Source organism: Rhea pennata, chromosome 19 (genome assembly GCF_028389875.1).
Source record: "Rhea pennata isolate bPtePen1 chromosome 19, bPtePen1.pri, whole genome shotgun sequence".
Classification (NCBI taxonomy): domain Eukaryota; kingdom Metazoa; phylum Chordata; class Aves; order Rheiformes; family Rheidae; genus Rhea; species Rhea pennata.
In genome coordinates, this window is record NC_084681.1 from 10,237,280 (window position 1) to 10,253,818 (window position 16,539).

The following is a 16,539-nucleotide window of genomic DNA, read 5'->3' on the forward strand; positions in this document are numbered from 1 at the left end:
AGAAGAGAAAGTCTTTAGAAATAGGAGACTCCAGCTAACTTGTTTAGAAATCGTCCAGGAAAAACTGTTGCTTTGAAAGAAAGACTCATGCTCTTGCAGGGATTGTAACTCCCTCAGGGAATGGAGTTGAAACCAAATGACTGCAGTTGGAATGGCTGTTGCTGTTGCAGCCAAGTGAAATCAAACAGCAAATCGCGAGCAGATGGAGTGGCAAGACAAAGGGGTTTTTAATAATGAAGGTGTTGCTTGTAACATAGTTTAAAAAAATGTGCTTGCTTACAAGTTTGAAGCTGACAGCATCCCTTTAAATAAGGAAATACATTTGCTGAAAGGAGAAAATTACCTGGAAAGCCCTGTACAATTATGCAGTGTAGCAGCTAACACTACTTTGAATCAAGTGCTATTAATATTCTCCATGAAATGGCTCTAAAAATCTCTCACTTACAAAAAGAAATTGCTTTAAAAAAACAGCAACCTGTGATTATCTATCCTAGCAGTGCATTGTGACTGTTTGTACAATAGAAATGTGGTGCTTTAAATAGTGACTTAAAAACTACTGCCATGTTCTTTATACAGCATGCAACAACACCATGAACTAGAGACACAGCAAAGACTGCAGAGCTCCTCTGACGGCTCCAGCAGCCCTTTGAGCACAGCACCCTGCAGGAGCTGCTGACCAGACTGCCTGCAAGCCCCTCATGCTGGACCTCTTCCCCAGCTGCTGCATCTCCAATGTGCTGCCCTTCCAGTAACACAAATATTAAATACACTCAGTCTGTAAATAGTTTAACAATCTTTGTCAGCAACAATATTTACTTTGGCAAAACCAGAATTGCAAAGAAGTAGATGTGTCCGTCAAACAGTCTGCAGCAAGTTCTTTGGTGGAAGCCAAGTGAAGCAAAGGCTCCTTCTCACTAGAGCCTGAGGAAGTATATTGCACAGAGACTTGTAGGAGAAATGCTGGTGACTTCAAACTGAAAACATCACTGTAGGAGAGCATCCATCTGCGTTGGCTTCAGAAGAACAAGCTCCTCTAGGCTCAGTGATTCACAGCTGTTCTCTGGATGGCCTTGCTCTGAGCTGAGAGAACAGTGACGTGGAAGTGTATTCAGAAATGAGGAGAATCTACTAGGAAATAAGGAAGAATGGGGGGGGGGGGGGGAGGAAGAAGGAATGGGTGCAAAGGAGTGGAGACTACAAAAGCAGATGCTCATACAAACTGTGACTACACAAAGACCTGCTCGGCCCTGTCCCACATACAGGTAGCTGAGTTGCTATTTCTGGCTCTCCTGGCTCCCAGGTCATGCAGGGTGGCGACGATCCATTGTTCCTTCTAGCCACACTGAGGATGGCCCCTACAAAGCTTTGCATCATTTTCCATATGACTTGCTCCTGAATTTGGGTCAAAACACATTACACATCTTTTTATCTGTACCACGCTTGTGGAGACATGGCAGCTCCATCTAAATGCCATTCCCTTCAACACCTGCATCTGCAGCGTGAGCAGCTGCCTACAGCATCCAGACCTCTCTGCTTCAAGGTCACAGGCTTCAGCCTGATTCAGTTCAGACTGCAGCTGGGACTGCTCTCTGGCTTTCACCCCACTGGGCAGTGTGTGCACATTACTAAGTGCCACCATGAACATGACAGGCTCCATCTCTCACCCACCTGGAGCACAGCTATGCAGGGACTAGGGCAACATGACTTCAAGGCCTTTGGGATAGGAGGAACGAAGCAAGGCAAGGTGAGTCTGCCAGTACAAAGTGTGCTTGTTGCCCTGGGCTGGGCAGAGTGCTTGGACCTCCCTGCTCCTGTACCTCCTGCTGTTAGCATGGCTAGGATGTGCTTTGCAATATTGTCTAAAGGGCTAGCAAGGCAGGAGGGAAGTAAGGAATGGGGTAGCAATGAGCCCTCCTCTGGATGATTTCTGCTGCTTCCCAGGTGAGTTCGCCTCACTCTACAGTTTTGTCATAAGCTGCTCCAGTTCTCATGGGAGTGACTCCTAAAACTGGGGGAAAAAGACAGATGAAACAAAATGGAAGTTCTAGAAAACTGTCAGTCTAGAAAAGTGTTTTTAAAGGCACTTGTATCCTTTGTGAGGATGTGTAGATGGAGGAAAACCAAAGTACCAGAGCTATTGTGCTGTCAATTTGCAGTACCTGGAAATTGGAACAAGTTTATGTGCTGGGAAAATGACTCCAGTTTCTCCTGAATGTGACACATTAGTCCTGTAGGTTCTCTGGTGTTGTGGAAACACTGTGCTCGCTGCTGTGGGCATACAGTTTCCTGCTTCCACCACCCTCCCTTTCACCACTGCTGCAGGTGAAGGTCCATGCTGGTGTTTAGATTAAGATCAGTAACATCTAAGAAATCAATGTTGAAGATGCTGGGACCTGCAGGCGTAAGAGAGCCAAAGCCTGTGGCAGAGCTGGGGGGAGTTAGATCCAGCCATTCCATTGTTTCCCATGGAGATTCAGTGAAACTCATTTGTAAACCAGAGCCGTCAGCAGGGGAAGGGGAGAGCTGGGTTTCCATGGGTGAGAGGGGAGTCTGTAAAATCTCCTGGGAGGTGAGCAGTTCATCTGTGGCTTTGCCAGAGAACCCCTCTATCATCCCTTCGAAGTGGGACTCTTCTCCTCCCATCTTCAGCAGGGCAATTTCTCCGACTCTCCCTAGTGGGCTGTGAGCGTTCAGTAAGACTTCAAGGTGAGTGTCGCTGCTGCCTGGACAGTGCTCAAATGAGAGTTGGGCTGAGGACACCTGTTCAAATGGGGCAGATGATTTTGAAAGTGAAGTGCTGGAGTTCCCTGTAGACACTGTTATCTGAGGTACTTTCTGGAGGCAGGAACGATCTTCCTTGGCATTGGCTGGCATTTCTGTTCAACAAACAAAAGGTGGTTGAGGTGCTCAGGCAGTATTCATTATTCCTGGGCACAGAGGCACTGCCAAGGCCCCTGAGCATCACTCTTGGACAGGGCATGCCTATGGAAACCCACTCCTGAGTCAATGCTTCTCATGTTGCTTACCCTGTGGGAAGCCTGACATATTCCCTTTTTCTGTCCTCTTGACTTCCCCAGGTTTGGACTCAGTCCCCAGGGCATGAGCACTGGCAGCTGTTCACATGGTGATGGACATGGTTTGGATTGTGTATAGGAGAGGGCACTGGCACCACTTCACACAGGGGAGGGCACTGGCAGCATTGAGAATGGCAGAAGACACTGGAGAAGGACACTAGTGGCTCTGCATGGTGAAGGGCACTGGCCTTGTGGCTCTTTCTGAATAATTGGCAATGGCAGTACACCCAAGACCAGATCCCTCCACTGAGACAGTGCATGTGCAGGAGTGGGCCTAGGCAGGCTTCCTCACAAGCACAGCAATTCTGTGCTTTTGGACTCGATCTCAGCAACTCCTGGCATAGGGATGGCAAATGAAAGCTGTACTCAACTTGGGCATTTCCACTGGGGCAAACATAGCTGCTGGGCCCCACAGACCTAAGCTCACTTGGAGGGGAAGCGCTGGAGGGGAACAGAGAAGCAGTGCGTACCTCCACTCTCAATCAGCACGTCCAGGAGTTCGTCCATCTGCTGACTTCGTGTCATCTGCTGCAGCAAACGGCAAAGAGGAGAGTAGAGGGCGTTAGGAGGAAGGTCCGTCTGGCCATGAACCAGGTGGGTGGCTCTAGAGCTCACAAATGGCTTCCTCCCATGCATGAAAGATGCCATGCCAACACAGGGCCAGCAGTGGTGTTCAGATGAGCACCACAGGGCCCTGGGACAAAGGCTGTGGATGTGGAGAGCACTCTGCTGTGTTCTCCCCGTTGCTGCAGCTGGGTCTGTGCTCTTTTGCAGGATCCAGCCACCTTAGACTGTTTCTTCCCAGAGCAATTGGACACACGGAATTTCTGGACCTGGCACCCAGCTTTGGCATATGCCTGCTTGCACTCCCTGCAGCTCACTGGGGCAATGCAGTGGCATCATCCTCTTCCTGACCTGAGACTGCAAAGGCTTTCAACAGTCCTATCTGTCAGCTAACATAAGCCAATCTTAATCACTGCCAATGGCATCACTCCACTTTCCTAAAGGCACCATCACAACTGGCACTGAGGCTGTTGACAGACTTTCACTAGAAGTAAGGGGTTCCTGAGTGATGGAGAGAGTCCTCCCCATGGGAGCAACACTCTAGGATAAGGCTAAGGGAGGCAGATGGTGCAGAGCAGGGCACATAGCTCCTGGGCTAAAGAGAGAAGGTGAAGTTTCCCAGTTACTAGCAATCTGAGATGCCTAAGGGTCTGTTTCTCACAACAGCACCACAAAGAGGAGCTCCCAAAGTCTCTGGACATTTGTGTGGGATGTCAGGCCCCCAGTGTGGGCTGGCACCTTTCACTAGCAGTGAAGACACCACAAATATCATACACAGCATAGTATCTGACTGCTTTGTGGAGGCTATATTTAGCAACTAACACTTCAGGGAAAGCCCATCCCAGGTGACTCCCCTCTCACCCATGGAAATAGGCCTGTCCTAGCCAGAGACCACATAATGGGCTGTAACTCCTAGAGTTGATGGTTTTGATAACTGTAAAAGAACAGAACTCTGCCACTACTGTTATGCTCTCTACTACAGTTATGCTAACTGTTAAAGAACTCTACAGAGTCCTAGCACTATAGAAAAAAAAATCATGCAGTTACCTGCTTCACTGCATCCTCATAGGGTGGAGGCTGCTTTACCTCTGAGAGGGCTGGGCTTGACTTACAAAAACTTGGGGATGGAATAGAAAACTTTTGACCTGCCTGCGTAGCCATCTGCGTGGGGGAAATATAGGGAAATTGAATCAATGCACAGGGAAAAGATTATGTTCCTTTTGGCACTGTCAAAGGCCCAGTTCTCTCTTTCACACCAACTGAAACCAGAGTGACTCAGGAGAAATGATTGATGTTATAGGTTAAAGTAGATGAAATAGGGCATGTGCCAGGCCTCTGGGCAGGAGACAGGTAGGTAAACTAGGGTCTTTAGGTTAGTTCTGAGGAAACTAGTGAGGTCCAGGGCCAGGTTGACCTCTGGTCATTGTCTGAGATCTGACCATAGACATGATCCCTCACAGTAGACTGGTGCTCAGTTCAGCTGTGAATATACTGAGTAAGATGGAGGGCAGAAACCCCCTGGTGACAGTCAGCTGCACTTTGTCAGCAACACAATGCTCTCCCAGCTGCAAACTGCTGCCCAGTAACTTTCACCAAAGGAGGGGTCCTGAGCCCCCACATAAGTGACCTTCACTCTGGGGAGCCCCTCATGGGCAGCTGAGAAAAGCCCAAGATAGTTCTTGTCACAGTCAGGATGTGCTGCAGGATAGAGAGAGCCAATCCCCTATGCATGCCCCTTTCACTCCGGCAATAAGGAAGGACCTAGCAGACCCCTTGAAGTGCTGCATCTCACAGCTGCTGCCCTCTCATTATGGTCCAGCTCTTCAGAGCTGCCTCACTGCCTCTCTCAGTATCAGCCCCACAGCACTGCACCCCACTGTTTAGCCCACTGAGATTATTGTGCCCAGCTGCCTGTCTCATCTATATCACTATACCCTGAATGACTTAGAGGCAACTGTTCATCCCACCTTCTCTCTCTCTCCTGTGGCACTGTACTCCACTGCCCAGCACACCACTGCACACTGCTCAACATCTTAACTGTGGGAATGCATTTCATGAACTGTCTTGCTCGAGTATTGGGTGTTTTGCAGGGTGCTGCGCAGCTACTGTGTACTCAGTGCATACTTGTTGCACATCTCCTATGAATGCAGTGTGAATGCTCTGTGAATGCACTGTATGTCTTGCACCACTGAGAGTGTGGTGTGCTTTACGTGTTGTGTGATGAGTTCTCCTGCTGCCTGAGAAACTCTGGTAGGATGGATACATGACATTGGGAGGAAATGGGGCTTCCAACAGCAGCACCTTGTGCTGCTCATCCTGAGGCTGCTTTTGCATATCTGCCAGGTGTGCCCCCTCCCAGTTTTCATAACAGTCCAGTGGGCTGAATAAGGAGTGGTGGATGCTGAAGGGACAACTCTCTGCTGCTAAGTTGATGGTGTGCGGTAGTGCCACAAGCTCTCCCATGACTGCACATCTCAATGGCAAGTCTGCTCTGTTTTCTCAATAAAAGGCTTCTTAAATGACTAGGGTAATAGCACTCCTTCAATCCAGTGGTCAGAATCCCTCTAACACTGCCAGGAGCAGCAATGGTTCAGCAAGATGCTGAAAAGCCCTATACCACTGTGAAAGGGCTCTTCAGGGGCATAGGGAGCTGCGCCGGGGCACTGTAGGGCTGAGGAAGTTATGCCAGGGCTTTCTCAGGATAGCGGGAGGTGTGCCAGGGCCTCCCCCTGAGAGGAAATGGAGCTGGGCTAGGACTCTTTTGGGCAGAGGGAGCTATGTCAGCTCTCCCCAGAACAGAGAGCTGTGTCAGATCCCTCCAGGGCAGAGGTAGCTGTGCCAGGACTCCCCCAGAGCAGAAAGAGCTGTGCCAGTGCTCGCCCAGGGGCAGGGAGAGCTGTGCCAGGACCCCCAGAGAAGAAAGAAACTGTGCCAGGGTTCCCCCAAGGGCACAGGGAGCTGTGCTAATGCTTGCCCAGAGTACGGAGAGCTGTCCTGGGATCCTTTGGGAAAGAGGAAGCAATGCCAAGGCTCTATGGGGCAGAAGGAGCTGTATTGTGGCTCCCCCCAACCCCCCAGGGCAACTGGCTGTGGTGGCAGCAGAGTTTCCCAGGAGATGCCCTGGAGATGGAGAATGGATTGGCACTGCATGGTCCATTTCAGCTATTCTCTACCTTTCCAGGTAGCCCCAGATGCTTCCACAAACCCTTGGATGCCCATCCTGGAATCCAGCAGTATCAGTCTGATAGGAAACCTCAGACAGGGAGGTTTGACTAAATGCCCACGAACACAACCACATTCACCACCGAGATGCCAGCTGAGACACTCTCCACTTACCGATGCTGTGCGAAGGCAATTGTTGGTCTGCGGGGACCCGCTGCGCCCTTCTGCCTGTGAGCTGGGGGATACTGAGAGGAGATAATGGCTGTTAGGGGATGGAGGCAGGCTGATGTGCTGTGGGCTTTTTGCAGCCCCAAGCGGAGAGTGCTGGGGAGAGCACTGCGGGCTAAGGAATGTCGAGGAGGTGATGGTGCTCTGGCCTGCAGGCTCTAAGCAGTGGTTATTTACAATGTGAGGCAGCTGCGGCACCCCACAGTTACTTAACTTATCCGAGCTGCTAGCTTGGCCTTTCAAGGCAGTTTGTTTGGATGCAAAAGGGCAGCTGGACACTGTGTTTTCTTGCTTGATAGGGACCCCAAAGAAATGCTGAGTGGACTGTTGTTTCTCCTCAAGGCCATTGCTTCTCTTCCGTTTCTGGAGCTGCATCCGTAGCTCTTCAACCTGCCTCTGCTCTTGCTGCAGCTTCCACGTCAGTTCATTGATAACCTTCTGCTTCTCCACTAGCATCTTGTCTTTCTCTGTGTCAATCCCTTCCAGCTCCAGCTGGATGCTCCCTCCATTCATGCTGCTCATGAGGCTTTCTTCAGTGCTGCCATGAACTGGTGATGGCTGCAGACCAAACTGTGGGGAAGACATGGGCCCATCGTTGAATGTGTCTGGCAAAGAGCCGCTCACAGAGAGGTCAGAAGAGGCTGGGGAGATGGGTGGGGTGGAGCTGGTGCTGCCAAAGTGGTAGAAACCATTCGATAACATGCTCGTAGAGGACTGCGACTGGTAATTTGACAAGGTGCTTGTTGGAGTGACTGGGAAGGTGACAGTTGTTATCTCACTGAAGTTTGGCACTGCACTGTTACTGCACTCTTGGAAGGGCCGCAGCCGTTCCATTAAGGCTGTTTTTGTACCAGACACAGGCAGGCCTCTTATTCGCAGCTGCTGTCTCAGTTCTGACACCTAGAAGGAAAGTCACCGATAATCATTCCTAATGCCTCCCCTCATAGAAGAGCCCACAGGTTGCTACCAGACATTTCTAACAAGGAATCTCAGATCACAGGGGTTTCTAGCCTCCTGCTTTAAAACTCTGATTCCACAGAGGCTCACTGTCTCACCTGCAGTTGCCGGAGCCATTGTGCACAGCACTGACATCCTTCAGGATCCTGAGCTTTCCTAACAGAAAAACCACATTTCTTCTTCCAGCAGTTGTGACTGCACTCCATGAATGAGCAGCAGTCCTCAGGCCATGGAGGTAACCCTTGACTCACCTTCTAGTAGCTTCAATGAAAGCCAAGGAATTTCATACGGTCCAGGAACTAGCTGATGGTATTTTTTAGTTCAGAGAACACGAACACTTCATACCTGTGGAGCCTAGATACTACAGGTTGAAGCATCTGTACCAGGTTCAGAAATCTGAGCCAGGGTATCACCATGGCCAAGTTCATATTATTTCTACCTCATGCTATTTTCTCTAACAATGAGTATTTCACCCAGGCCTCTGCTCCTAAAAGGGCCCAGCTTTGGCTTTCCTCATGGCTAAGGCTCTATTAACAAAGTACAAAAGAATTGTTGATATGAATGATTCTTCCTTGTGCCCTGCTTGTCCTTCCCATATGAAAGATTTAGACAGTATCCAAGTCAGCACACATAGCTACAGATTCATAGGGTATCTATCTGCTTTTGCAGAGAGCTGAGCTGGCCTGGCTGCTGCTGGCAGAGCAGCTGAAGCAACATAGACTTAGCATGGGCTTAAAACAGCCACAGAGGAGCTGAGTCATTTGTTGAGTGTCTAGGCCATGCTGATCTCCTAGCTTCTGGCTGGTCTGCTAGAAGCATCCATGATGGCCATCATAAAACTACAGCAGGTATGGAAACATGAACTGCAAGAGCAGCAGCATAGATCTTTCTACAGCCTCAACCTCATGCCCTGGCCTGTAGCCCTCTCAAGAGTTACGCTTTAGGATTTGCTGATATCTGCCTTGGAGCAAAGCACCCATGCAACACCTGCAGAGAAGCAGTCTCATGTTTTCAATTAACACTACATTGACTGATTCTTGACCCAGTGTTACTTTAATCCTGGATCTGCATGCAGTACAGTGGCTCTGGTTTGCTGATCCATAACACGTGATCACTCCCAGCCAGTTCAGCCTGCAGCACTACACTACATGCTTAGAAGACAGCAAGGCACATTCAGGTCGTAAGACACTGCTCTTGTTGTGACAAAGTTTGCACTCACTTTCAGATCGTCCAGGTTAGATGGCAGAGGGCCTGGCTTGACAGATGAGACACAAGTCTGGCCTGAAAACGTGGTTTTTACAGGAGAAAGAGGGGTGTTGTTGACGGAAGTTGATGAAGAGTTTGAACTTTTGCCCATTTGCTCATTTGATTGCCTGAAACAAGAAAGAAAATGTGATGTAACTTGTCTGTCCCCTGAGGTCTCTGTACACAGTGCCATATACCACCTCTCTGCTTCCCTGGGCCTACCATCCTATATGAGACCTGAAGGACTGCCAACCCCAAGAAGTACCAGTCTGGACTGTGAGGAGATCATTGGGAATCTACCAGCAGATCACAGATACCCCAATCACAGTTCAAAGGCAGATGGCTTTGCAAGAGGCTATATTGTGTTTCCAGGTCTTCATGTTTCACTTGTATGTGTCTGTCCTCCTTGCCCTGGCACAAATGGGCATAGACGTGGAAAGGAAACCTGGAGGGAGACTAAATCCTGCTATTGACACACTGCCACTCACTTTAGTTGGGCTTGGTGCATCCCTGGGTAGCTGAAGTGCTGCTGCTGCTGTTGCTGTTGCTGCTGCTGCTGCTGCTGGCTGAGGATCTGGAGCTGCAGGAAGAGCTGCTGCTGCTGGAGGAGTCTGGCATATGCAGAGTCCATGGGTGGAGGGGACTTCTCTGCCTTCTGGTCTGGAGGGATGTACTGGTGATATTTCAGCTTCTTCACCTTGGGCTTGGTGTCCTTGGGCTTTTTGTGACGGTTCTTGCTGTCGCTGGACGATTTGGACTGTTGGTCCAAGTAGAAAAGGAATTAGCTAGGAGAACAGCTCTCATCACTCCTTTGGAAACTCAGAGGCCTGGGACAGAGCGCAGGCAGATTCCTGCAGGCACCCTGACAATGCAGCTCTAAGCACAGCTGAGCCTGTACTTGGGAGAATTTCCCAATCTCATCCCAGCTGTGCTGAATGAGAACAAGAAACCAAGAATGATGTGCCTTGCTTTAAGCCCCATTGCCTTTTGTCTCCTTCTGCTTCTAGGCCCAGGGGATGTTTTTAATGCAGGACCTGAACAATTTTCTCTCATAGGGTGCAATGTTATACCTTTATACAATTACAAAATGAGGTCAACTTGCAACATGTGATGGTGAGCTTTGTCTCCCTACTTTCCAGGCTTTAAAGGCCCAACCTCCAAAACTGCCAGTTGTGTGAGGTGTAATGTGCTAGTAGTTCAGGCTTGGATCCAGTCATATACCCTGGGCTTCTTCCCCTTCTCAAAGACCCTGGACATACAGATGTTACCTTCACCACGGAGGGCACGGGGAGTGGTGGGCTGTCCTGCCCCAGTGCCTGCTTGGGGCTGTCGCACTGGTTGCTCTGCCCGGAGGCCAGGTCAGGTGTGTTGCTGTCAGGGCCGTGGTGGTGATCCTGGAATGGAAAGGTGAGTTGTGGTATGTGAGACAGGACATAGACAGCAGCAGCAGGCAGGCCAGCCAGGGCAGCCCCCTCCCACGGCTGCGCTCCCCTCCCAGCCTTGCACATGGTCTCTGCAGAGCCAGCGTCTCTCCAGCCCCAGCCTCCACTCTGGCAGCCACAGGGGGCTGAGCAGCGACAGCACTAGGTTGGGGCTGAGAGAGGACGGGCACAGTGAACACACTGCCCGCTCCAAGAGGCCTTCTCAGGTACGCCCTGGCCACCATCAGCGTCACAGTGAGCTTATCTTGCACTTGTGGGCAATGTTGCATGCGTGTCTGCAGCTCTTCCAGAGCTGGTGCAACTCCCTGGGTGTCCCACCTGGCCCCTTGCTGCAGAGACCCCTTTGCAAAAAGCAAAAGACGGCAAGCTCAGAGACGGCGAGCAATCGTGTCCCGTTCCGGGGGAAAGGACTGCCCAGGCACCCCTGGCTCACTGCAAACTTACTGGAAGTGTCTGTTTTCCCGAATGGGGCACCCAGCATGCCATTCCCCCTCCCACATCTAGTCCAGTTCCCCCAGTCCACCTCAGTGCCCCTAATCCCGTATCCCCAATCCCTCAGTCCTTCCCCAGTCCCGTAAATCTATTGCAGTGCCCCAGTCCATCCCAGGTACCCTCTAGGTCATCCCCCACCCAGTATCCCCCAGTCCATCCCATTTCCAGGCCATCCCAGGCTCCCCAGTATCCCCCAGTTTACCCCCAGGCCTCGGCCCCCCCCCCCCCCCGCCGGGCGCCCTCCCTCTGCCCGTGCCCGCAGCGGCTGCAGCGCCCGCGCGGGTCGGCAGGGGGCGCCGCGGGGGCCGTGACGGCGGCCGGGCCGGGCCGGGCCGGGCCGGGCCGGGCCGGGCCGGGCCGGGCCGGGCCGGGCTGGGGCCGGGGCCGGGGCCGGGCGGGGAGAACCCAGCCACGCCTCTGCGCCCCGGGCCTGGGCCTGGGCCTGGGCCTGTCGCCGCCCGCCCCGCCGGCGTCCTGTCGCCGCGGCGCCCCGGCCCCCTGCGGGGAGCTGCGCACTCCGCCGCGTTCCCCAGAGCGAGGAGCCGAGGAGCCGGTGCTCGGCGGCTGTGAACGCCGCCGGCGCGAGGGTGGGCGCCGAAGCCTGTGGTGCGAGCGCGGAGGGCTGTAGAAGCACCTGCGCCCAGAGAAGCTCCGCTTGCAGCAGAGCCTGCCTCAGGCCCTGTCTGAAGGCCTTCAGGAAATTCAGGACTTATTCAGGAAATAGGTCAAAATTCTGCACGACGCGGGTAGGCGTCTGCCGGCTGGACGGAGCAGCCAGCAGAGGGGCCGCTGGTCACGGGTGTGCTGCGGCGCGGCCCTGATGCCGAGGGTGGCTGCCACACTGTTCAGTCTGCGTTCATCTCCCTGCCTCTCAGGCCCTGCTCTCTCTGAGGGTGCAAACTTGCCTGGATGGTGGTGGAGGGGGAGAAAACGCATTGTCCCCCAGCCTCCAGGACACGAAGAACCTCTGCAGCCCCCAAGTGAAGCACACATCTCGGGGAGGTTGGGGACTGGGGGGTACTGAGGCCCCAACAGGTCTCAGAGGTGAGTGTGCTTGGGCTAAGGGTTCCTGCCTGTACGTCCTTGCATGTCATTGATTCCTGGAACAGGAGGAGTGGGCCTCCCAAGCCACCTGAGACCTGCCATGCCTTGTCAGGCTGGCTTCACTTACCTGTGGTGTTCCCGAGGTGGCAGAAGAAGCTTGTTCTGAGGGTTTGGTGCCTGCTGATGATTCTGTGGAGCCCTGAGAGTCCTCACTCCTAGCCTGCTCTGGGGACAGGCCATCATTGCTGCTGTCCTCCTCGAATGCAAATGCATCGGATGACTTGGAGAAGTTCACCTGGGTACCTAACAGGCAAGACAAAGATGATGTAGACCTGTCAGAGACATCCCCAGCTGTACCTGTCTGCCAGCATTTCCCAGGGGCATGACCTATCCTTTCCTCCTAGCTGCGGGGCTCAGCTACCCCAGCTGAAGGGGTATTGGGACTCACTGTCAGGAACAAGCCCATTGGGAGTTAGCCTATCCCCAGCAAGAGGGTTGAGGTGATCAGAAGGCAGCATGGAGAGTGCTCAGATCAGAGGGAAACCACAGTCTATGCTGTGGTCTGGGCCTTGAGAACAAATTCTGTTTCTTAGGTGTCTAGCTTCTCTATGTCTTGGTGCAGGATGAGGGTTCAAATGCCTCAGCCAAGCCTGATCACACACAGGGGATGGCCTCAGTGCGGTATGACATAGGAGGAACACAGAATCATAGAATCACAGAATCAGTAAGGTTGGAAAGGACCTCTGGAGATCATCTAGTCCAACTTCCATGCTCAAGCAAGGTCATCTAGAGCATGTTAGGGTTGCATCCATGCGGGCCTTGAATATCTCTAGAGAAGGAGACTCCACAACTTCTCTGGGCAACGTGGTCCAGTGCTCTGTCACTCTCACAGTGAAGAAATTCCCCCTCATGTTCAGGTGGAACTTCTGTGGTTCGTGCCATCATGTGGCATGCCCCCATGGCTGAATGAGCAAAGCCAGTGGGAGAAAGGAGAAGGCATCACCTCCTGGCCCTTGCTCTGGACAATTTAACTCAAGAAACAGAGAAAAGAGAGGTCTGAGGTGCTTGGCCTATCAGGAGTAGGAAACATTTCTCAGACACATCAGAGTAGTGCAGGAGCAGCTCTGCTGTCCTGTCCTGCAGGACAGAAGTGGAAAGAGTGACAGTAGAATGGATCCTCCCATCAGCTGAGCATTGCAGTCACAGACTCCACTACTCACAGGCCTCTGTCCTTAGCAGAAGAATTGAGGTTGAAATCCGTATGGAGAGTGACCCATCCTTTCATGGCTGAGGAGACAATGTCTGAGTGGACCTGGCTGCAGCTAAACAGAGTTTTCCAGGTCCTGTGTCTGTCAAAAAGCTTCACCCCCATAAAATGTTTCAGATCACTACCATCATCTGCTAACTGCCAGTAAGGCCTGCCCCAGGCATTGCTTCTCCCCTCTGCAAGGCTGCCAGCACAGTATCTCCTAGTCAGATGGCAAGAGCTCTTGACCCCAGGCTTGTACTGATAAATAAAGTGCTGAAAAAGAAAAGCTCATGTGAACTTTGGGAGGACTGCAGGTGGGGGTGGAGGAAGGAACAGCGTAGCTGTGCTCATAATCTCCTCCTGCTCACATCTGGCGTTTGTCAGGCAACTTGGCACTCTGATAACGAGGTGACAAATGGGGAAATAGGAAGGGCCTGGGGACAAGCTTCCACACATTTGTGCTGCTGGCTTAGCAATATGCACCTTCTCACTGACACATACACTTATGCTCTGACCTCTCTTCCTATCTGAGAGATAGAGGTTATCTCTACTTACTCTGGCTCATGGTGCCAGGATGGCACCTGAGGAAGCAGAAAGCCCTGGCTCCCCTCCCCATGCCCACTCTGTGAGCTGCTACCCAGCCACCTTGAGCTAGACCACTGTGGATGGCAAGCTCACCTCCCACAAGGTTGTGTTGTGAGGAGATCCTGAAGAGCCAGCAGTTACTGGCATCCAAACACAGTATGGCTTTTCATCCTTGTCCTCATCCTGAACTCTGCAGGTGTCACCAGTACCATCCCAGCACTAGTCTCCTCAGGGACCCTTGTGTTCAGGAGTACCTGCTCTGTCTGCTTGGTAGGGAAACCCAAATGGCCCAATAACACTCTCCCCATGGCAACTCTGGGGCATCCAGGCATGGGAATATGAGAGTAACTGTGTCCTGTAGAGCTCCTCTCTCCTCCTGGTTGCCAGGCCTGGGGTTTCTCAGAGGTGCCCAGCTATAGGGCCTGCCTCCTCTCTCCTACAATTGCTGTCAAACATAATACTTAGGTTGGGCTTTCCCTGAGGAAATGTAAAGCTGTATGGCCCTTGCTGGGAGTGGTCTCCCACCTGGTAGAAACCGACTTCTCTCATGTCTGAAGAAAAGTGAGAGCATCCTCTCTAAGGTATAATCACACTGGGCAAGGAGGACTTGCGGGCCTGTGAAGCTCCCAAGGGCAGAAGAGGGTTTTAATCAGCACGGAGGAGTTTTAGGAAGCACAGTGCCAATTCTCAGCCTCTGGCACTTCAGTTCTGCTTGCCTCATCTCTGGACGTGCAGTGTTGAGTCCTAACTCTGCCACCATAAGAGTCTAGGCCCAGTGAGCTGGCATTTAAGAGCAATGTGATGAGAGAGAAGACACACCAAAGCAGGGAACCCAAGGGACCTTCAGGACACAGTGGCAGCCCAGAGCATGTCAGGAATGTGCTGCATCCTGCTTCTTGATACCAGGGGTCTGTGTGGAGTGGGGAATACTGGCCTTATCTGTTCTTCTCTTGTCCAGCCTGGGGCTGACCATATTCTTTCATGATCCCATGTCTTTGCTGTAATCTTAGGCAGAATGGTGTTTGCTCAGGGCTGTTTCTAATGCACTGGGTATTGTCCTCTCAAGCATCTTGGACAAAGTGATGACAAGGACCTGGTAAAAAAGGGCTCTTATATCACTGCTCAGCTATGCAGGGCACTGGCAGCCTCCTGTCACTGGGACGTTAGGGCTTTCAATTGGGGTCTGGCACTTTCTGCTCACCCTGCCGGAGGTGATTAGAGGAACACGTCAGCTGAACTTTCCACTGTATAAACAATTGAGATTCCAAAGTTAAAGTAAAATGATTTTAAACCCTGTCATCTTTCTGGTATTGCAAAAACAAAAGGCTTAAAGTTCAGAAGTGCCAGTGCTCATCTCTGCTCTGTGTTCAATTTGCTGCCTCAAACTGTGAGTGCTACAAAGTGCCTCTCACTCAGAAAGTCAATTCAAGGATCCTTCAGCTTGAGACTTTCTACTGCAGAAACCTGAAGTCTGAGATTATGATCCTGGTGCAGGTGCACTCCTCATGGCACCCAGCAATACAAAATAGCTGCACTGCAATAATTTCATCTGAAATGAGTCAAAACTGGCTTATAGGACACATTTTTTCCCCAGCAATATATTAGAAGGTCATTGTGAAAGAGAGAAATTTCAAAATTAAGCAAATTCTTTTAAGTTAGACTTTTTAACAATTTAGTCCTGTAAATCTCTATTTATCACAAGCTCCTGACAAGGCAGCTGGACAGAAACTCATGTTCAAACTTCAAACACAGTTGCCCAGCCTCCAAGCCTCAGCTGCAGTGGATAAAGTCTTGCTCAGACTGCTTTGAATGTTTATAAAGGGGGGATTTTTTGATGTTTTTTTCACTCTTCTCTCCTTCAATAAGTGTCTGAGGAGATTTTGCTTGAACTCTCCTTAAAAATTCCTCTTCAGGCAGAGTCCTGGAACATTTCACCTTCAAAGGCAAGAGCTGCAAAACAGTGAGCATAGAGTGGCTCAAGAACCAGACTAAAGAAACCGCTGTATGTACTCTGCGTGCACTTTACAGCAGGAAAACAAAGAGCAGGAACAATTGCGGGACAAGAAAGGGGTATCTGAGCCTGGAATATTTCATGTCACATACGTTCGTTTCTGAGATGAAATGCAAGTCAGAGTGCTTCCTGTTTCAATTCCTATTTTCTGCATCATTCTAATAGTTCAAAGAATGCCTCTTGTTCCAGAGCCCTGCCACTGTCCTCAGCTTGTTCCAAGTCCCCAGATGGACACTCAGTGCCTAATTGTGCCAATGGAAATAATTCAGTGAAGTTAAGAACCAGGAGCAACTGAGTGAGGAGCTCCCAGTGAGCAGAGAAGTTCTTAGTGCCCGACTTGAGTCCCAAGAGCTGATTTGAACATGCTGAGGTGGACTCAGGCTTCAAAAATGTAGGCTGCTGGACTGACACTGCAGGATGCTGCTGACTTTTTCACTCCTCTCTCTGGTTTTGGATCTCCCTGTCTCAGCACTGGGCCCTAGGGGG

At 51.3% G+C, this 16,539-nt stretch overlaps 1 protein-coding gene across 12 annotated transcripts in view; it reads right to left on the reverse strand.

Annotated features, from left to right (window-relative positions):
- Positions 1-203: 203 nt before the first annotated feature.
- MYOCD (myocardin) overlaps positions 204-16,539 on the reverse strand; it is a 272,623-nt gene continuing 256,287 nt past the window's right edge. For 9 of the 12 annotated variants that reach the window (XM_062591806.1, XM_062591797.1, XM_062591805.1 and 6 more), the window contains 8 exons: positions 12,336-12,511; positions 10,499-10,624; positions 9,719-9,987; positions 9,205-9,358; positions 6,975-7,928; positions 4,686-4,799; positions 3,545-3,602; positions 204-2,876 (listed from right to left, as the gene is read on the reverse strand). In XM_062591806.1, coding sequence (XP_062447790.1) covers positions 2,308-2,876; positions 3,545-3,602; positions 4,686-4,799; positions 6,975-7,928; positions 9,205-9,358; positions 9,719-9,987; positions 10,499-10,624; positions 12,336-12,511 — 2,420 coding nt within the window. In that variant the 3' untranslated portion in view covers positions 204-2,307. The remainder of the gene's footprint in view (positions 2,877-3,544; positions 3,603-4,685; positions 4,800-6,974; positions 7,929-9,204; positions 9,359-9,718; positions 9,988-10,498; positions 10,625-12,335; positions 12,512-16,539) is intronic. The other 3 variants (XM_062591799.1, XM_062591803.1, XM_062591802.1) reach the window with 3 other exon arrangements.